General features: G+C 31.8%; 2 protein-coding genes across 2 annotated transcripts; both read right to left on the bottom strand.

The window, feature by feature from the left end:
* Window positions 1-827: 827 nt before the first annotated feature.
* LOC7469336 (acetyl-CoA acetyltransferase, cytosolic 1) lies at window positions 828-6,770 on the bottom strand. Its single transcript, XM_052447031.1, has 17 exons — window positions 6,648-6,770; window positions 5,289-5,436; window positions 5,037-5,187; window positions 4,473-4,522; window positions 4,170-4,268; window positions 3,886-4,059; window positions 3,661-3,766; window positions 3,436-3,574; window positions 2,829-2,906; window positions 2,682-2,747; window positions 2,486-2,571; window positions 2,055-2,154; window positions 1,825-1,935; window positions 1,698-1,739; window positions 1,407-1,493; window positions 1,175-1,278; window positions 828-1,044 (listed from the first exon to the last, which is right to left on the bottom strand). The coding sequence occupies exons 1-16, from the start codon at window positions 6,768-6,770 to the stop codon at window positions 1,189-1,191; spliced, it is 1,650 nt and encodes a 549-aa protein (XP_052302991.1). The 3' UTR covers window positions 828-1,044; window positions 1,175-1,188.
* Window positions 6,771-8,407: 1,637 nt separating this feature from the next.
* LOC7469335 (protein ACTIVITY OF BC1 COMPLEX KINASE 7, chloroplastic) lies at window positions 8,408-15,329 on the bottom strand. Its single transcript, XM_002320491.4, has 18 exons — window positions 15,131-15,329; window positions 14,188-14,833; window positions 13,854-13,997; window positions 13,589-13,714; window positions 13,118-13,205; window positions 12,503-12,596; window positions 11,936-12,029; window positions 11,715-11,769; window positions 11,452-11,543; window positions 11,140-11,310; window positions 10,428-10,484; window positions 10,233-10,316; window positions 9,863-9,947; window positions 9,636-9,697; window positions 9,465-9,539; window positions 9,231-9,335; window positions 8,933-9,074; window positions 8,408-8,809 (listed from the first exon to the last, which is right to left on the bottom strand). The coding sequence occupies exons 2-18, from the start codon at window positions 14,797-14,799 to the stop codon at window positions 8,736-8,738; spliced, it is 2,160 nt and encodes a 719-aa protein (XP_002320527.1). The 5' UTR covers window positions 14,800-14,833; window positions 15,131-15,329; the 3' UTR covers window positions 8,408-8,735.
* Window positions 15,330-21,727: the final 6,398 nt, after the last annotated feature.

Here is a 21,727-nt window from a genome sequence, read left to right as displayed (position 1 = left end):
ACCCAGATTTATTTTTATTTTTTCCGGAAGAAATAGATTAATTACACCTCACAGATTACTATGCGCTGTCACATGATCTGGCCTCCTTTACATATTTTTATTTTATTATTATTTATTTATTTTGCTTTCTCTGGCTACAGCTCCTACACCCTCTTAAAATAATAATATGGGTCCACACCCAGGACAAAATCCACAATCTTTCCCTTCGTTAATCACGATGCCATGTATTCATGGTAGGTGTAGAAATGTAGTTGTAATTATTTTTGTTTTTTATTTAAAAAGATATTAAAATAATATTTTATTATTTTTAAAAAATTATTTTTAATATTAACAATTAAAATAATCTAAAAATATCAAAAAATATTAATTTGAAATAAAAAATCTAAAAAAATTTCAAATTTTTTTAAAAATATTTTTAAAATATAAAAACAAATAAGATCAGCATGTTTAGAAATGTGATTAGGATTATTTTTCAAAATATATTTTACTTAGAAACATATCAAAATAATATTTTTTATTTTTTAAAAATTATTTTTAATATCATCACATCAAAATAATATAAGAAAAAAAAACTATTAATTTGAAAAAAAAATAAAAAAATTATTTTTTTTAAAAACATTTTTAAAATATAACAACCAAGACCTTAGTGAATACAGCATCTACATAAAGTCTTGTGACCAAAATGAGAAAGATATAAATTACAATAAAAAAATAATTTGAATTTAAAATAAATAAAACTCAATTTATTTTATTTTTTATATTATTCTCTTTATAATTATTGTGCTACCATGTAATAATTCTACATACTATTATTACAACCTCTCAACTGGTTACAAACGTGTTGTAATTTTATTGGAGAAAAAAAATATCAAAACGAGGAGAGAAATTGATAGCATCTGTTCTTCTGAAAGTTAAATACAACAACTAGTCTAGGTTATTAGAGAAGAAATTGAAATGAGAGACGGATGAAATTGAACGTTGACTTTGATGTCGACGGAGGAGAGACTTATCTCACTTGATCGAGTCCCCATCCTTGTCTACCGCCTGAAAGAGACAGTTGCGTTATCGGACTAGAAATCTTGATTTTTCACCCACCACCATTATCAAGTGAGGGTTGAAGAATCGCATCAAGCCATCATCTATGCTAGGTATTTGCATGAGATTTTGTACTCACCAGATATTGCAAGTCTACAGAAGCTCTACAACTACCGCGGAGGCACCGCCGCCTCCATTGCAAACACCACCAACACCATATTTACCATGTTTCTGCTTCAATACCTACAGTACCATGACAACTGTACTAAGAGTCCATGCACTCACATGAATACGGGAGGGAGAAGGGGCGGGGGTAGCAAGATGTTATTAACAGCTCAGTAGCAATTCAGTAGGGGTTGAAGAAAGCATACCCCTAAAAGTGTGACCAAGATACGAGCTCCGCTACAGCCTAGTGGATGCCCCAAGGATACAGCTCCACCATGTACATTGACCTTTTCCTGTAAGCAGGATAAAAGGGGTGCTTCGTCAACAAGAATGAAATGCACAAATTTCAATGTCAACAAACATGATAGAGCTAAATGAGATGATATTGCAGTCATTCCTGAACATTATTAATCCATGTATCTTGAATATTAAAATCTTTACAGGTGCTGAGTAACACTGTATGCACACAAGCATTGGCAGAGGTCAAAAGCACTCACTGGATTAAGTCCAAGCAATTTCTGATTCGCAAGAGCCACCACCTGCATATAGTGTGACATAAATGGTGATTTTTATCATCAAAGATAGATGACCAAAACAAGCAGAAGATAAAGAATGGAAGCTCACAGCAAAGGCTTCGTTTATTTCATAGTAATCAACTTGGGAAGCATCCAAGCCAGCATTTGAGATAGCTTTAGGTATGGCGAGGGCTGGAGATGTTGTAAAAAGCTCTGGCGCCTGCACAGGGAATTGCACATGATTAAGCAGTGCGTGGCACTAAAAACTCAAAAGACAAAGTAATTTAAATTACACAGTATCAAGAAAATAGTAATTTCCCACCCAATTTAATGAATTACCTGAGCAGCATCAGCATATCCTGTAACCTTTGCAAGCACCTTCAGTCCAAGCTGAAGTGCCTTCTCTCCACTCACTAGAACTAAAGCAGCAGCACCATCACTGTTAATGAGAAAATTACACTTTTAGTAAAACACTTGGGCACTTATTACCACGATTTTAACATGCTAGAGGTTAAATAAAAGCTGAAAGAGATATAATAATAAGGAGAAACAATGTTTATAGATCTTCAGGAAAAATATCCGTTGGGTATAGTGTTTGGAGATGCTCATAATGATGGAAAGGGAAGTAAGGTGCTGGCATCAAATGACTACACTGTGCAAGAGATAGACCTCTAGTAGAGTCAAACATATAGCTACTTCTCATATTCTGACCTAACTGAATAATTAAAAGAAGATGGATAAGTAAATTGAAGGTGAGAGAAATATTAAACCTTATGCTAGAGGCATTGCCAGCAGTAACTGAGCCTCCAGATTCTTTGAAACTTGGTCGGAGCTTCCTCAATTTTGCAGGATCAAACTGGCATAGCAAAAAAGCAACATAGAAAATTTAAGAGCAGAGCAAGTTGGATACTTATAACTAATTCCCAACATCAGAAGCAAGGACAAAGGACTGGTTTGGAATCATACCTTTCCTAAACCTTCATCCTTATCAATAATTGTTGAAGGTCTTCCTCTTCCTCCAGGGACTTCAACCTGTGCAGTAACAGTTTAGATACACAATATTGACAAAAGCAAGCAAAGGAAATATCTTCAACATAAAAATAGATTTCTAACCGGAACAATTTCCCATGCAAAGGCACCACTATCTTGTGCAGCAATACCACGCTCAAAGCTCTGAATAGCGTAGTTATCCTGCATAAATCACCAAGATCCTAGTAAGAAACTGATTTGAAATTGAAAAAAAAAAGGTCGTAGGTTTGAGGCTCTATGTGGTTGTGAGGACAGCAGAGATTCAGAGACTTGTGTCCATTAATCTAGCGTCTCCAGCTTTTACCATCATGCCCTCACTGGTAAAGCTGCCCCTGATACAATGATACCAGAGGACTGAAGGCTTATGGTAACCATGGGTGTAGACAGGCAGGCTACTAGAGGGAAAAGAAAAGGCAATGGGAAAATGTGTGTTCCAGAAACTGAACTGAAAAGAGGTAGAAAACAAGCCAGCAAACTGGCTGCGTAACAATTTACCAATCAATATTGGGATTTGTGGCTAAAACAAGGCTAGGTTTGATAAAAAAAAACATCAAACTGTCTATAAGAAAATTCACTGACCACAAGAGCATAATGTAGATTTGACACCGTATTATGAAGAAAATACGTATATCAAAAGCCATGTCTAACAGTGAGGTTTTGTTCACAGAACCCTATGGGATTAATACAGTACCTGGTCGTCCCTGGGTATCGAATGAGTATCAGCGCATAATTCAGCACAATTTCCCATTCCATAATCATTATAAACATCCCACAAACCGTCTTTGAGCATTCCATCAACCAGTGAATCGTGTCCAAGTCGGGATCCCTTCCTGCTTGAGATAATTGAATCGTAAAATATTCAATGGAGTTTCAAAGTAATGGAACTGACTAACCATAATGAGTGTGTCACACTAACCTTGCTTCTGCCAAGTACTTGGGGACATTTGACATGCTCTCCATGCCTCCAGCAACAACAACATCATTAATACCCAACTGGATACTCTGGGCTGCAAGCATGGTTGCTGCAACATCCCCCAAAAAAAAAAAAAAAAAAAAAAAAAATCTAAAATGCTTTAGTGATATTTTCTTAACATAAAATTAGGAAGAAGTAATTAAGAGATCAACATGATATCACGTGCACCTTTCATCCCTGAAGCACAAACTTTGTTAATGGTCGTGCAAACTACTGAATTAGAAATTCCTGCGCCTAATGCAGCCTGTCTAGCAGGAGCCTGTCCTAAATTCGCACAGAGAACATTGCCAAAAAACACTTCTTGCACAGTTGAAGGATCAACATTGGCCCTTTTAAGAGCAGCTACATATCAACAAACAAAGGAGAGTATTTAGCACCAAATGCCAAAAAGAATGTTTCATAAACAGAGATTAAGCCAATAAGTAAACAGCACAACAAGGCTGTATTCTGACCTTCAATAGCTATAGATCCGAGCTTGGTCGCAGGTAAAGATGACAGTGAACCCAGAAAGCCACCCATTGGTGTACGGGCAACACCAACAACACAAACATCTGTGAAAAAATTTAAATCAAGAAAATTGAACAGCACATATAGAAACTATATTTGAAAATTTTCCACCAACTTCATAAACTGAAATGTTGATAAAATAAAATAAAAATAGAGCATCAGGACTATACAAAGTTTCAGCCATAAGGATTACATTCAATTAACATGCATGTACAGATTTATCAAAAGAAAGAGAGAAAATACGGCACCTCTCGGCTTTATCTCTGCAGAAGTCATTGAGAATATTGGAAATGAAAATCTGCAAGAGATTACAAACCCAATTAGCCTTTGATTCCAATTAAAAGAAAAATAATTATGGTAAGCATAAGCATAAACATAAACATAAATGAGCTGTATAAAAAAAATTTAAAAAAAAAACGACACAAGCTTTAGATGATCCGCCTTTTAAACAGTTGATATTAATGAAGTAGTCAGTTGATCAGTTAAGGAAATCCGAAATCAATCGTAGAAAAAGCATGAGACATTGGATTATTATTATTATTATTATTATTATTATTATTATTATTATTATATAGTTTCCCAACGAGACGCGTATGCTTTAATTACTTAAAACACGAAAGATACTCACATCAAAGGCTGTTTGTTCACTGAGAAATTATAGAGAAAAGAAAAGCTAAGAAAACAGACAGATGGATGGACGGATCATAGGATGAATAAACAGAGGTAAATGAAATATGTGTTTTTAAAAAACAAAACATTATAGAGAGAATTTATTAGAGAGGAGAGTAATAAAAGAAAGAAGAAGGTTATACCTGCAATACGAGACGCAGAGGACTTTTCGAGAGATCCTCAAGAAATGAATGCAGAGAGATGGAGAGAGGTTTAATGGCAGTATTTGAAGTGAGACTTCTGTATATATAACACAAAAAGAGAGGAAGTGTTTGGAAATAGGCAACTGCCCACCTGCAAAATAATTTAATTTAATATTAAAATTAAATTTTTTATTTTTTAAAAACTAAATTTTAATATTATTATATCAAAACAATTCAAAAACATAAAAATACCACTTAAAAAAAAAACTTTGTTTAACACTACGAAGAACGTTGAAAAAAAGAAAGAATTCCAGGGAAGAGCAGCAGGAAGATGAAAAACAATTAGTATAAAAAGGTAACGTTTGCTTATATAAGGACTGACTCTTCTTTTTTCTTTTTTCTTTTTTTTTTGTCAATATTGGTTGGTTTGACTTGTAACATTCTGAGTTTTAAGTCCCTCTATTTATTTTTTAAAAAATAAATTAATTAGTTCCTCGTGTTAAAAATAAAAAAAAAACTAAAGAGTGTGGTGAATTTATTTTACCCCAATATAATGTATTGTGGTTCTTCTACTATCATTGCTTATAGTTTAAATAATAATTATTAAATTATATAATTTTATTAGATGTAATTAAATTAATGATTCGAGTATCGAATTTTTCTTGATTTTTTAAAAATAATGTCATTCTTTCAACATCTTTTAAACACTAAAACATTTTGATCGGCTCGCGATATAGCATCGGTCACCAACCTAGTTTCAAAAACTAATTATTAATATTCTCCATCCATTTTATGTTATTTTATTGTTTTGAAATAAAAAATAAATAAATAGATATTATGAAGGTTTTATTTTATTTAAATTATGAAAGGACATCAATTAAAATAAAGTTTTATTCTCTGGATATTTTAGAAATATATTTTTTTATATCTGTCTAGTACATTCTTAAGAATAATTTCTCTACCACGTGTAACTTTAAGATGAATGTTTGATATTGTGATTGTGGTTGCTTTTTACTCGGAAATGTATCAAAATAATTTTTTTTATTTTTTAAAAATTATTTTTGAGATCAATACATTTAAATGATTTAAAACAAACAAAAAATATTAATTTAAAGTAAAGAACAAAACAAAAAAATTTCAAATTATTTTAAAAGCACTTTAAAAAAGTAAAATCAAACAATTAAGAAAAATAATAAAACTTTAGTCCCTCTATATTATAATTTTTATTATATTTTACCATAAAAAAAACTAACTTTTTTATTTATTTTAAATTAATATTTTTATTTTAAATTATTTTAACTATTGTTAAAAAAATATTATTTTAACATACATTCAAACAAAAACATAACTTTAAAAAAATACCCATCAGCATTAAATACCAAATTAGTTGCCTTACATCGATCGCATTAGCGGCCAAGGGCTACAACCTGGCCTCAAAAGATGAAAGATTCCCGGGCGTGTTTTAACATCTTAAAAATACCGACGCTCTTGTTTTTTTCCTCTGTTTTCTTTTTTTCTTTTACTTCTTTCCCTTTCGTCTCCCTCGCTGTTTGTCATTAATTATTATTATTATCATCGTGGTGGGTGCAGCGATTACAAGCTATCACAGACGGCATCTCTCTCAACAGGTAACGGAAGAGAAACAGTAAAATCAATAGGTACAGAACACAGCATCTTCTTCAAAACTTGATTACATTTGGTTTCAAGTGGATTGCAAATATCCTTTTTACCCATTTGCATTTTATTTTTTTATATATATTTTTTTAAAAAAGGTCAATGCTGTTTTGGTTTCCACCATAGCCATCATCGCAGACACGACCATAAATGTCAAGTTAGGGTTTTTCTGGGTCCAGTTCTGCACAAGCATTCACTGTGATAAGGTGAGGAAAAAACAAAGTTAGGCTTCCTATGCAATACACTAAATACTGTTAATGAGGTGATTAGGAGTTGATTGTGCTTTTTTATTTATTTATTATTATTAATGATTTCGGCTAATAAAAATACAGCAATGACAAGTCATCAGCTTTTTCATAAGGCAGTTTTTGTCACGACTGCGCTGGAAAGTGTTTTTTAAAATATTTTTTTGAAAGAATTATATATATTTTTTAAAATTAATATGTTTTTAGATTATTTTAATATGTTAATATTAAAAATAATTTTTTAAAAATAAAAAATATTATTTTAATATATTTTAAATGAAAAACAATTTAAAAAATAATCACTACCACAATCTCAAACACAAACAAATTTATCTGGAGAATCGGTCAGCTAACTTAATTGGCTAGCTCTATAAATCCTTTGACTTTCATTTGGTACTGTGTTTGAAAAACGTTTTTAAAAAAAATTAATTTTTTTTTACTTTAAATTAATATGTTTTTTATGTTTTCAAATTATTTTGATGTGCTGATCTTAAAAATAATTTTTTAAAAATAAAAAAAATTACTAGCATACTTTTCTGAGTTAAAAGCACTTTGAAAAAAACAACCATAACCACACTCTCAAATACACACCGTTAGCCAACCCAGCTTCACTCTCATACACCGTCAATAAAGTCTTATTTAGGTAAATCTTAAATAGCATTTTAAAATTATAATAATTATTATTTTTATTTTATATTATTTTGAATTAATCTAATAAATTATAATTTAAATCTTAAATTACATCATATCTTAACTAGATATTAAAATTATAATAATAATAATAATTTTTTTTATTTTTATATTGAGTTAGGTTAACAATCAATCCGGTTTATACCCAACTTTGACCAAAGCGTAATCAATTCTGCATAAGGGGGCAAGAAATTGGATTTAGAAGTGCCGTACAGTTTTTCATTAAATTTTTAATGTAAATGTATTTGAGTTTGGCATCACATAATAATTAAATTCGAGTCAAACTTTTCAAATCCTATTCAAGGGGCAATACTAGTGCATGGAATCGTGAAAAACGTTGCTGGGTCAGCAGCGGCAGATATGTGCTCTTTGAATTTAGTGCTCGTTTGGCTTGCCAGCACCATGTAGTCAGTTTTTTTTTAATATTATTATTTTAATTTGTTAGTATAAAAAATAAATTTAAAAAATAAAAAATATATATTATTTCAATACATTTCTAAATAAAAAAAAAACATTTTAAATTTTAAAATCGATCACTTAATTTCCATTTGATACATAACCTAATTCAAACATATTACTTGACCCAGAAGGAAAAGAGAGAGAGAGAGTTGGAATATGGTCAGATCAGACGGTGCCAGCCACCCACCACTACCGTCCAAAACAAGGTATTCTCAGGCATGCAAATTGGCTTGTGGAATGTGTGTGACACATGCACCGGTCAGTTCACGGCACCCATTACTCATTAAAGAAAAGAACACCCTCTTTGACAATATTTTCTTTTCCTCCATTGTTTAATTGATGTTTTCTATCTTCCTTTACACGGAGTCTTTCTGTTCGTGATTCGTGATCAAACTGACTAATAATTAATGTATACCTGTCTGCTTGACAAGTTCCTTGCCACTCAGGGTCTTCAGGAATGCCATATCACCACCTCAATGGTCCAATTATATGATTTTGAGTTTGAAGTTATGGTTGATCTCTCAAGCTTGTGATCACTTGGATTAAGAATAGGACAATTGACGACTTCAGATGAATGATTAGTATCTGGTGTGCACCATGCAGCAGGAAGTTTGACCAGTCGCTTCAGAAATCATACCATCTTCTCAAATTTATCAAGCTTCTTTACCCTTTGCATCGACCTTAGAAGAAGTGTCAGAAAAACTCCTGCATTTTCAATGACGAAACACTTTATGCCACGAAATATTGATGAATGATCAGGAATTTCAATGTTTGAAACCAAAAACTCGCGCCGATATGATTTGAAGGTTCTAATGCAAGAAAGCTCACCTGCACCAATGAACGATCCATTTGCGAAAACTTGACTGCCCTGGTTGCTGAAGGTTACCCCGAGGTTTAGTAGGGTACCTCCTAAGACTGTATACATGGTCGCCATTTGTAGTATTGTTGCTTTTTGAGCAGCTCTTTCTGACTGGTAAAGGCAGTTTGATTGTGGTGTTAAATGGAAGTAGGAAAAAGATAAAACTCCTAAAAGCTCGGTCTAGCTATGGTGGTGAGCTTTTTCAAAAAACCATTTCAAGAGGCCATCAGACTACATATTCTAAATAGAATATTAAAGGATGATTACCTCAAGCACCCGGACTCGGAGTTTCAAGTCACCCGCTTCAAGTTGTTTCACAAAATCCTCTATTCGTTGGATTCTGTACGGCATGGATATGGTGGAACTTCTAGCCTGAACAAATATACAAGTACACTTAACACGGATAAAATATAACCAAGGAAACTAGAAGCAGGAGTTTCTATCTAACAGCATTTCTAGGGAGTAAATGGAATCTAGGAGGAACAAGAGCGAGGGCAATACATCATTTGCTTGTTTCCTTATTTCCTCAACTAGTCGTGTTCCATTACGTGGCCTTTGTCTTCCATCTAAAAGCTCCTGTAGGTGGTGTAAAGCATCAGTCAACTGTATACAGACCATGAAAGCATTGGGAGAGAAGCTGTAATGAAAACGGGCTAGTAAAACATATCCAACCTGCGCATAAGGGGCAGCAATCTTCACAAAGGAAAAATCTGGATCAAGAATGTACCCGATACCTGGAAGAACACAATGATACCGAGGTAAGAGCAACAAATATGTAGGCTATCCTTTAAACTTTCCTCATTCACAAAGTTAACATATTAACAAAATATCCCAATAAGATTCTGTGAATCAGCACAAATGTGATATATATATATCTGGTAGTAAAGCTTTGAGATAACCTTCAAGCGTTGAAAATGCTCTAATGACGAAGGTAAATGTGGATGGAAACAGGAATGGCTGATCCTGAGCTATTGCAAACAAATCCTGAAAAAAGGAAGGGGAGTCAAACTTAGTGATCAAGGAAGGATCATATAAAATGATTGGGTGAAAATAAACGGGATCATATTATTACAAAAAATAAAATGGTAACATGCATTTACCTGTCACTATAATTAAAGATGACTTAAATAATAGTTATTTTCTTTTAGCTATTTTGTTCATTTGGCCATAAACTGACAAGACAAGTGTGAGGATTATATAGATACAAGAGCTATTATTAAGTTTCACATATAGATGATAAATGATTTTGAAGCCTTCGTTGTTGCATACCTCCCCAATTGCAGCCAAAGTCTGCTGCTGATCAGGTGTCTGGCTCAGTAAATTGTTCAGGAAAAACTGTACAGATCTCCTCACCTAGGAAAATACCATAATAAAAATGCTTATAAGACCACTTGTTTCAAAAACTGTTTACATATTACTGAGATACATTTCCTAAATACTGATTCAACTGTGTTTGACACCTACAGATGATAAATCTCCAGTGGGCTGAAGTGCTTCAAGATCTATGAGGCTTTGAATAACCTGCATGGTAACTATTCATCAGTTCAAATGGTCGAAGCAAGCACAGGAAACCATCAATTTCAGACAACATATATAGAAAGGTTCTGACTGTTCCAACATCTCCTGTTATTGCAGCTGAAAAGTGATAGTAGAACTTCTGACCCTAGCACCGTAGTGCCAATGTCAGCAGAACAGTACAGAGAAAAATTTTCTTCTCACAAGTCCAATTTTCAAAATTGACTTTGATTTAAAGAATTTTGGTGAAAGGGAGACGGAATGAGAGTTGAGGATAATGATGCAGAGAAACAGTTCACAAATTCTGCATTTTACAACTGAACTCAACATTAAGTTGTGAATCAGAATATTTTATGAACTAATTTTGCCAAGTTCTTGGCACACCATGGTTCCTTCCTAACAAATTCCCACCTGCCAACTCTCTTATCAATAGTCCAGGAACTATGTAATAAAGTGACATCACAGAGGTCGAGAGATGAAACAGTCATAGCATGTTTAATAACATGAATACACAAGCATTCAATGCTGCAACATATACTAATTTGAGGCATTGAAAATAAAAGATGGCAGCTTGTTTGCATTAAAATTGGGGCTTCCCATCCTACAAATCATTCTAGAGCTTGAAAAATGTCAAGGAAACATTAGTAAAAAAAAAGTAAACCTTTTTTGCGTCTTTTTCATAAACTGCATAGAAAAGTTCAAGTAGCCTCTCGCGTGTAAAAGTTTTGATCTCTCCCATCATACCAAAGTCATAATAGATAAGTGATTCATCCACATCGACAGCGAGATTTCCAGGATGAGGATCAGCATGAAAGAAACCAGTTTTCAGAATCTGTAGTATGACCCGAACCCATTAATTAATAGAAACATATATAAGGGAACAAATAAAATCCATTTTACAGTCATCACTGCTTAGGTTGAAAGTCAGTAATGACTTAAAGTCATGTGGATGTATCTGAATAGTGTCATATACCTGAATCAAATATGCTTCTATGGCCCGTGATGAAATTCGTGAACGATCATATCCCCGTGAATCTAGCATACCTAAATGATTTATCTTAACCCCTGCACACAGAAGTAAAACAACATGACGTCAATTATCACAAACACTTTTTTTACAATTTATATAATGTGTTTAATTATAACAAGATCTTAACATAGACTTTAACTGCCTTAAAATATAAGGGGCTTGACATCAACTGGAGCTTTAGAAAATGAATAAGTTTAGGTTGATACCCGGTACATACTCCAAAGTCAAAACCTTCGTGGCAGTATAATCCCAGAATACCAGCTAGAAGGAGGCAAATGAGATTTAAAATAAGTATTGTTCAAATAAACAGAATTCAAGTGTACAGTCTACTTTCACTGACAAGTTCAGAATTTAATCTGTTCATAATTGTAAACTACGAGATCAAGGAGAAAGAATAAATAAAAAAAATTTGTAGCAAGAGGCATACCGGCACTCGGACCCATTTTATATTCCGAAAATCTCGGCGGAATCTGTCAGCATTTTTTCCTTCATTAATATAATCAATCTCCTCGTACAAAATCCTGAAATCAATGTAGCACTAGAATGATAGGGAGCATTTCATAATTACATATATGAACAAAAACACATGCCATTCTTTACTTGCATCACTTCGATAAAGATTAAATCCTTTAGTCCCTGTTATGTCCAAAGCAACAAAATCTATATTTGTGGAACAATGCAATGTTGAAACCCAGCTTGTCTTTTGGATTTCAAAGCAAATAGGAAATGTCAAGCAGAATAGCACAGGCTAGGACATGGATTCATATTAAATAAGTATGCCTTATTGTGTTTAATGAACAATTAGAGTTCCACAACTGTTGCCAATGAGCCTATGGCTCAAGCTGGCACCCATGCCCCCTTCCTGCCAAGAGATCTCCACTTTGAGCCTCTCCTTTGTAACCCAAATAGAAAAAAATTCCTGAATTTTTATCCATAACCATGATAAAAATAAATATATAAATAATATGACAAGTAATGAATGCCTATGATTTACCTTTTGCATTCTTCATATATGCCAATCCAGTCTCTACTTGCACCACCAAAAGTCTCGCTTCTCTGAAAGTACTCTGCGATTAGCTTTAAATTTCCTGGGTGAAAGAAGAATAGAGTTGGAGAAACAATCAAAACGTTAATTGTACAGGGTAAGCACCACTATCTATGGAGTAAGACATAATAAGAGTATAGCCCCCAGCCAAACCTATAGAGTCAATATACGCACCTGTAAATTAACATGTGAATATATTTTTTAGTGGTGCCTCAGAAGATATTAAATCTGACTCGAGCATAATTTTTATTTTTTGGCAGTTTAAAAGCATGTCAATAGACACGCCCTTCTTAGTGCTTTTATTACAGTTTTAGTATACTCCAAGCAATTCATCTCCTCTAATGAAAATTGCAAAACCAACCAAAAAGAATCCCAAAACTAACAAAGAGCATCAAGCTAATGATGAACATATTTTCCAGTAGAGCTCAAAAAAGAGAACAAAGCTGCTATAAAGAAAGCCATGAAGCAGAGAAAAAGAGTAAAATCATGCCTGGTATTACATAGTTATAAGCAAGTACAATATCCTTGTCTAGAAGTAACAAAAATATAGTACACATAACTCACTTAAGTCGATGTCAAAAAGTTTCTTGAGACCAGGCCTTTGAACTTTCACAACTACTTTCTCCCCATTATGCAGGATGGCGCGGTGCACCTAAAGGCACCAGATAAATTCCAATCAGCAATATAGTGAATTATTCACCATAAAGAAAATAATTGCAGAGAAAAGGTTTCAATGGTCCTAACAACTAATCAATACACCACTCTTATGGGAATAGAAGTAGAAGCAATGAAATCTTGAATCGGTGAAAGCAAGAAGCCTTGTCTGCATGTTTTCTTAATTTTGCTTGAGAATGGTGTCCTAGTCATGAATTCCCTAAACTTTATAGAAGGAGCTTCTTAAATCTGCAAATCATATCACATGAGAAATATCTCCACGACATTATATTTTCAAAGCTCGATAGAGTACCAAGTAAATTTCACAGAAAGCCAAATACGGACACAAACAAGTACTACAGGCAAGCATAAATCAAACACCTGACCAAGACTAGCTGCAGCAATTGGCTGGTCCTCAAACGCCTTAAACAGCACATCAATCGGAGCTCCCAATTCTCTCTCAATGAAACTTCTTGCTTTCTTCGGAGAGAAGGCAGGCACCCTATCCTGGAATACATCATGCGACCATCATATCAAATTTATAAGAAAAGCTCAAAGACTGCGAAGGATAAAATGACTGGACTACTCCATATTAGCATATAATGACAAAATAAAAGATTAATACAGAATAAAATCAAAGAGGTACCTGCAACTTGGCAAGCTCATCCACAAACTCTCGGGGAAATAGATCTGACCTTGTTGAGGATAATTGTCCAAGTTTGATAAAAGTTGGACCAAGCTGCAATACACACTCCCGTAGCCATGAAGCAGTTCTTCTCCTACGGCTTTTCTGAACAAGAAAGACCACCATTGACACGAAAGGAAAAAAAGAAAGAAAACAGAATTATAATCAACATAATTTCACACAGAATTTCATCCATTAGAAAATACTTGCAGGCGAAACAGAATTTCAAAACATAAGGCATGAACAACCAAACCATATAACAGTTTTAACTCTTCAAGGGATTATGAAAAGTCACCTGTTTATCTTCTGTGAAACCTCTCACGTATGCCCATTTGGCATTGTCATACGTAACACGAACACGCAAGGCCAGAACAAAGGACCAAATGTCAATGGTCCTTCGAAAGTCATTGTAATTCTCATCCGCCCAACTGAAGCCCTCATCTGTTGGAAGAACCCTAAAATCCTCCAGTGGTGGAAGTTTGTCAGTCTCTCTAGATCTTGTTGACTTTACAAGTGCAGCGCTAGAATCTCTCTTAGCTAAAGTCGCTCCATTAATAACCTGCTTCGTTCTATTCTGTATATCTACTCTGTTACCATTCGGGGTTCTTTTCTTCATCACCTCACTTGTAGGCACCATCTTTATCACTCTTCCATTGGACCCTAGTTTTTTTGGGTCTGGTGGTCCACTGGAACCTAAGTTTTTTGAAGCCGGCGACTCAGTTTGTCGCATTTCAACTTCCATTCTTAATTTATCAGAGAAAATCACGTTACGTATTTTTCGGTCAAACTTCACAAATGGGTTCGAAACCGAACTCGAGAAACTGAGATTGTCCGATAATATCCTTCCTTCATTCATCAAATCAATATGATGACAATAACAACCTTGTGAAGCCAGTATTGCCGCCATTGAAGCAACAAAATGCCACCTGAGAATATACAGCCTATACGATAAAAAAAAAAATAAGATTAAAGAGACCCCAAATATTGCTGAAACTGAGATACAAGTGAATAGTGATTCTACCCTGGCCTTGAAGCTACGAAAAACAAAACCCTTTTGAAAAGAGAATTGACCATAAAATTGGAGGCAGAAAGAATCAAATATCTAAGCAGCCAGGCGGCTAATATATAATCAAGCAACTGAATAAGGCAAACAAAATTCAGAAACAAAAACATGAACGCAATGAATAATATTTTGTAAAAAAAAAAAAACAGAAGGGAGTAGATGAAAAAAAACTAACCAATTGAGCTGGAGAAGAGATCAGGAAGACAACGAGTTCAGGGGGGCAGATATTATTTGTTTCAAAAATGAATGATTGAAGCCACTGCCTGTTAGTGAGAGAGATTTGTGAGAGAAGACGCTAAAATAGAAATTGAAGGGGAGACACAAAGAACGTGGACGAGAGGACGAAGCGTGTACATGTTTCTAATTTCACAAGTTAATTTCCTCCTTTTGTTTTTTAAGGCAAGACAAGGCATCCATGTCCCTGTGGCTTGTGCGGGTGTGAGTGAGATTATTTTCTTTTATTTATTTATTTTCTTTTTGTGTTTTGGTGGTAAGCAACGGCCCAAAATAACAAAACAGAAAATCGATATTTTCGTAATATAAACCATCACCACCACCACCAAATTTTAATATTTTCAATTGCTTCTTGTAGTATTGTCTAGGAATATACTTGATTTTAAAATTATTTAAAATATATATATATATATATATATATTAAAATAATATTTTTTTATTTTAAAAAATTTATTTTTATATCAGCACAATAAATTAAAATAATCTAAATATATAAAGAAATAAAATAAAAAAATTTAAAAATAGCCGCAATATCAAATATCTATACAGTAGCTTCTTGTTTAGTTTTTCAATTATTTGGGTTTGGTTCGTCTTCTTTCGGACCATCAATTAAACTAAAACCATGAAAAAAGAAGGTATATTTTTTTGAACCCTGTAGTTGTATCAAGTTTTTAATTCAGTCCTTTTTAAAACCATAAGGTGAGCTTTGTATTTTTCAATTTCAGTCAATATAATACCGGAAACTATGATCTCAATACTCTTTCAGTCTATGTTATATCATTTGATGTTTCGGAGTGAGTGGCTGTTTAATCATAACTAGGGGTAGGGGTGATCAATTTTTATTCGGTTTAGTTTTTATTAAAAAAGTAACCAAATCAAATTAAAAATAAAATCAAAACCGATTCAAACTGACCGGTTTCAGTTCGGTTTGGTTTTTTTGGACAAAAACCGGTTCAAACTGGTTTGGCTTGGTTTTTTTGGTTTGGCTCGGTTTTTTTCCAGTTTGGGTTCGGTTTGGTTTTTTCAGTTTCAGACTTATAAAACCGAAACCGAACCGGTCGGTTTTTTTAAAATTTTAATCTGTTTTTTTTCACGATTCGGTTTTTTCTGTTATTTTATTTTCGGTTTAATCAGTTTTTCAGTTTTTTTCTCATCCATAACTACAATCTCAGTTATGGTTGTAATTATAGTTTAATTGTGATTACAAGGATGATAATAATTTATTCATCAAAAGTTCAATACGGTCATACATATTTATTTATTTTGAATTTTCTTTCTCTTCCACAACACTAATTAAAAAAAATCAATTTTTATACTTGAATCTTTAACCATCAAGTAATGTTTTATTAAATATATTAAAATAATATTTTTATTATTAATACATTAAAACAATTTAAAACATAAAAATATTAATTTAAAACTTTACAACCGCAAAATACAAATAGGGACGTCTCTCAATTATTGTTAGTATTTATTTGCGTGTCTGATTTGGTTTTTCTATTATATGGGATTGGTCAATATTTGAATAACTATAGTTGATATCGCTGTACCAACCTGGCTCACAAGCAACAAAGTTTAAAAGCAACAAAAATAAATACATATAAAAATTCAAATTATTTAAATTAAGGAGGAATCAATGTATCTGTTTAATCAAAAATCACTTTCCTCATTCATGTTTTTTTTTTAATGAATTTTTTTATATTAGAAGTGTTATTTTTTAAATGAAAACTTATAATGATCTAAAGAGAGAATTTCAATAAAAAAAAAGATTACAACTCATATATTTTTTATGTGATTATATATATAAAAAATTAATTTTAAAAAATTATATAACGAACTTACAATAAACAAATAATAATAAAAGAGACATTTTATCCTCATTGAATATTCATGAGATTTGTTTTTTATTTAAAAAAGATCCCATATTAAGTTTATGTATAGTTATATACATGGTAACTATTAATATTATTTGAAAACTATGATATGATCGATTATTATAATAATCTTTAACCATCATGATGGAATTGAACCCATTTATTTCAACGTGATGGTAAATAAACCCTTCACGACAGCCTAATTCTACAAGTTTTATATATGTTTCGTTCCTAAATAAAATAAAAAGGTAACATTAGAAAGCAATTTGAAGGTAGATGCATGCTATACAATTAATTATATTATATTAAACTGTGTGAGAAATCAAATTATATTAATTTTTTTTTAGATTAACGTGGGTGTTCGGGCCAGCTTACGTGCACCTCGATTATGCACCTCGATTATGCACCTCGATTAATCTCACGGGCTCTAAAGTTAACGACCATGTAAGCCTCCAGTAATCCTGAGATTTATGAGATTCGAACTGGTGATCTCTGAGAAATAAACTCAGGGTCTGACCAGTTGAACTATAGCTCTCCAGGTTAATGATATTAAAATTTTGAGACAAAGGAAGTATTGTTTAGGGTAAAAGATCAAGGGTATTTTTATTTTTTTTTATGTTTATAAGGATACTTATTTTTTCACTAAAATTCAAGGTTTTTTTTAACAGTTTGGTCGATCAATAAATTTTTTTTTACAATAATATTTTTTTTAAAAAATTCAAGGATTTAACTGCCTGCTTGTCTCCTATTCTTTGTGAAAATTTCTGATTTATCAACAAAACAAAAGTCATGAAAAAAGTCATCTTTTCTTTTAGCCCTTTAGTCCTATTAAATTATTAATTGAGTCCTCTTAAAAATAATTTGGGACATATTTATGGTAGAAAGATAAGGATATTTTTTTTTAATCCAAAAGGGTAATTATTTTTTCACTTCAATTTTTTTATATATAGTTTGGTCGATCGGGATTTAACTTATTTCGTCTCCTCTTCTTTGTGAAAATTTTGGATTCCTAAAAAAAAACTCATGAAAAAAAGCCATCTTTTCTTCTACTCCTTTACTTGTATCAAATTACTAATTGAGTCCTCTTCAAAAACATTGGATTGGGTCGGTTGAACATTAATATTTTTCAGTCTCAATCAATTAGATATTGAGAAACTATGACCTCAATCTTTGTATAATATTTTTATTTCTAGTTTGGTAAAATAATAAAGGATATATTAAAATGAAAAAAAAGTATTGCATCAATATCAAATTTTCTCTATTAATTTTTCCAACCAAACTTGTTTGGTTATAAGAAAGCTCCATTTTAAAGTATTTCTAGTTTTTTCCCTTCATTATTATTATTATAGAAAACACTAAATGAAATAGGAAAAATATTGTAGCTCCATGTTATTGTTCACACACATAATTCACTATGAATTGTCATAGTGATTTTTGTTTTTATCATCAAAGTTTATTTCTCCACGATTCACTTCTTTTATGACCAAATTGATGGTCAATTGGCTTTGTTTTGTTAAACAAGGGTATGATTGAAATGTGGAGGACCAAAGTGAAAAAGACAGGCAAAATAGATGACAACTTTAAATTTGGATAAAAGTTCACTTTAGTACTCATACTTTCCAATTTATTTTTAAGTCCCTTTGACTTTGAAATTTCAATTTTAGTCTAAAACTTCATTTTCCTTAATTTTCACTACCTGGTTCAAGAGAGGATAGAGAAAGTAACTGTATTATGTTGGTAGAAAAAAAAATCTCGATTGACATAAATTAAGCCCACGATAAAAATTGATTTTGTTGACAATGCGTTCTATTTGATGAGAGGAGTCTCACAAGATGTTCTTTGGCCTTCCCATCATATAAGATGATAAATATGAGCTTCATAAGTTTTTTTACTTCGGGTTTTTGAAGAGGTTTTTGGGTTATTTGATGCCATATATTAGTTTATCAAAGAGTATATAGTGTTTTGGGTTGAAAAACAAGTTGAAATTAGGTTTCTAGATAAAAAAAAAACCAACACCCTTGATTTTTCGACCACCACCATGGTCGAATTATGTGAAGAAATAGGCGATACGTTGTCTACCACAACAAGCAACACATCACCTACTTTTTTTTTCAAAAAAGATTCGGGGCATGCGACAGTTTGTCTAACCCTTTAAAAAGAAAAAAAAAACTCAGCTCTTGCGCGTAGGCTATAAGGCCAACACGCACGAGCTTTCTTAAGCCTAGGCGCGCTAGGCTAGCCCTGCGCACTTGGGCCTCTTTTTTATTCTCATTGATTTTTTTTCTTAATTGTTTTTTACTTTCAATTTGATCCTTTAATTTTAGGACTTTATTGCATTTTTTCATTGTTTTTTTTTTAATTTTAACACATTTTTTTTAAAAAAAATATGATATTTTTTTAATGTACAACATTTTAGTTTTTACTTGCTTTACATATAAGATTTCAATATTTTTTCCCCTAATATTAGGAGGCATTCTTTTTTATTTTTTATTTATTAAGTTTTATTCAATCACTTTCCTATGCTTATCTTTTTTATTATTATTATCATTTTATTAAATAAAATATTAGTTGCAAGAAACAAAATTATTAAATATAATCGAGTTTATGAATGTTTTTCAAGATCAGATATCTACATCCATATTTATCTCTCAACTATTAAATTTAGTCTTTGGTTAGTTTTTACTTGATTTTCACATAAAATGATAACAATCTTTTTTAATATGTGCAACCTTGCATAATATTTTTTGTATTTGATTTTATTAAATCGCTTTCATGTGTATGTCTATTTCTATTATCATTTGATTAAATAAAAAATTAATTCTAATAAAAAAATATTATTAAACGCAAATGGTTACATGAGCTGTGTTGCGAGATCATATATTTTGATCTATATTTATCTTTTGATTTTCTAGTTTAGTCTTTAGCTATCGTCAATAACTTTTTATTTATTTATTTATTAACATAGATGATTCTTGATTTATTTAATTAAATGCATGTATAAACTTTTTGGTTTACGATTATGATTTTTTTATGTCAAAAAAATATGTTGGATAAGCCCTGCATATTTATTTTTTTGTGTTGAAAAAACAAATTATCTAGCAAATAGTTAATATTATTTCTAATGTTTTTTTCAGTCATTTTTTTTATAGTCATCATAGATACAATCATAACTAAAACCCAAACCCAACTCATGGTTGTAACTGTAGCTTAATTGTTACTATGATAATAATTTACTCATCAAAATTTCAATTTACATATTTACATATGTTCATACATGCTTAGTTTTCCGGTTGGAATGAACCCCCTTTTATGATCACATATATGTACATGTACATGTACATTCATTATATATATATATATATATATATATATATATATATATATATATATATTCTATGATATATTTTTTTAATTTTAAATTGAAGATGAACCACTTATAAAAAAAAAAAAAGTTTGTTGGGTCAGGCTTAAGCTCAGCCCATACATGTGGGCTTTGGACCAGGGGCTCAATAAGCCCAACCTATGTGGTTGAGACAAGCCTAATTCAGACCTAAAAGTGTGTTTTACACACCTTTTCTTTCCTTAAAAAATAAGGTCTTGCTTGGATTCTTAGATCACATTTGCTAAACATATCCTTAAGGAATTTTTAATGCCTTTAGCTTTAGGCTAAGGGGCGTGTTTAACACGCCTTAAAAAATTTCGCTTTAGTTTTAATTTGTGTGTATAACCAAATATACCCTTAGAAAATCTCAAAAATTATAAGAAAATTCAGGGATCATTTTGGAATTATTTGTGGGTCTTTAGCGTATTTTTTCAATAATTTTGCATAATATCGGGTTGTAGACATATATTGTAAAATATGAACCCGGTATTAAAAATACATGTTTTTTTCTCAAAAAAAGAATTTCAATAATTCAAAAAAAATTCTATTATTTCAGAAAATAAAAAAATATTTTTTATTCTTCAAGAATTTCATTTAATATTGAGTTGTAGACTTACACTATAAGATACGGATCCGATATTAAAAATACCTGATTTTTCTCCAAAATTTCAAAAAAAAATCCAAAACAATTCCTCAGGGCATATAGTCAAATCCTAAAAGTCTTTCATGCATATTTTCTATAAAAAAAATTGCATTTTTATCATGTTTTTTTTTTCAAATATAAAATGGGTATCGTAACCGGTTTATAATTATCCATTAAGGTTTGAACAAAATCCCAAAAATCCCACATCAATTATTTTGTTTAATTAATATTCTAAGTGTAGGATTTAGTTGTAAACTTTAGGATTTAAGGGTAAAAAATTACAATATAAAGTATACCCTTAGGTATTAAAGATACAAAATAGAAAATACATGCGTTGATAAAATTAGAGGGCTTAGAACAATTATGATTTAACCTGATGAGATAGAGACTTCCTCACAAAAAGTGATATTCTTTTAACCTTAGATTCAATCAACAGATAGAAACATGACTTAGATTAACAATCAAACAACAATGCAACTTACTTTAGGTATGGTGAATTGGGGATGATGCGTCTTTTCCTTACAAAACTAGTCTCCTTACTCAAACTCTTGTAGACCATAGGTTTTTTAATGACCATGATACTAAGTAACAACTCTCTCAAATCATAATTTTATAATTAAACCAAAAACCCCTTCAATT

This window comes from Populus trichocarpa, chromosome 14 (genome assembly GCF_000002775.5).
Source record: "Populus trichocarpa isolate Nisqually-1 chromosome 14, P.trichocarpa_v4.1, whole genome shotgun sequence".
Taxonomy (NCBI): Eukaryota; Viridiplantae; Streptophyta; class Magnoliopsida; order Malpighiales; family Salicaceae; genus Populus; species Populus trichocarpa.
The sequence above is the reverse complement of the archived record's forward strand: the minus strand, read 5'-3'. Positions and strand labels throughout refer to the sequence as shown.

Excerpts from the sequence above, each read along its gene's own strand:
- LOC7469336 (XM_052447031.1), bottom strand. The coding sequence starts at position 6,770 with ATGGGTAAAAAGGATATTTGCAATCCACTTGAAACCAAATGTAATCAA. Across the intron at positions 4,269-4,472 it reads TGCAGAGATAAAGCCGAGAG|ATGTTTGTGTTGTTGGTGTT; the intron begins GTGCCGTATTTT and ends ATTTTTTCACAG. Across the intron at positions 2,155-2,485 it reads GGCAATGCCTCTAGCATAAG|TGATGGTGCTGCTGCTTTAG; the intron begins GTTTAATATTTC and ends TCTCATTAACAG.
- LOC7469335 (XM_002320491.4), bottom strand. The coding sequence starts at position 14,799 with ATGGCGGCAATACTGGCTTCACAAGGTTGTTATTGTCATCATATTGAT. Across the intron at positions 10,317-10,427 it reads CCACTGGAGATTTATCATCT|GTGAGGAGATCTGTACAGTT; the intron begins GTAGGTGTCAAA and ends GTATTTTCCTAG. Across the intron at positions 8,810-8,932 it reads TGGATCGTTCATTGGTGCAG|GAGTTTTTCTGACACTTCTT; the intron begins GTGAGCTTTCTT and ends TTGAAAATGCAG.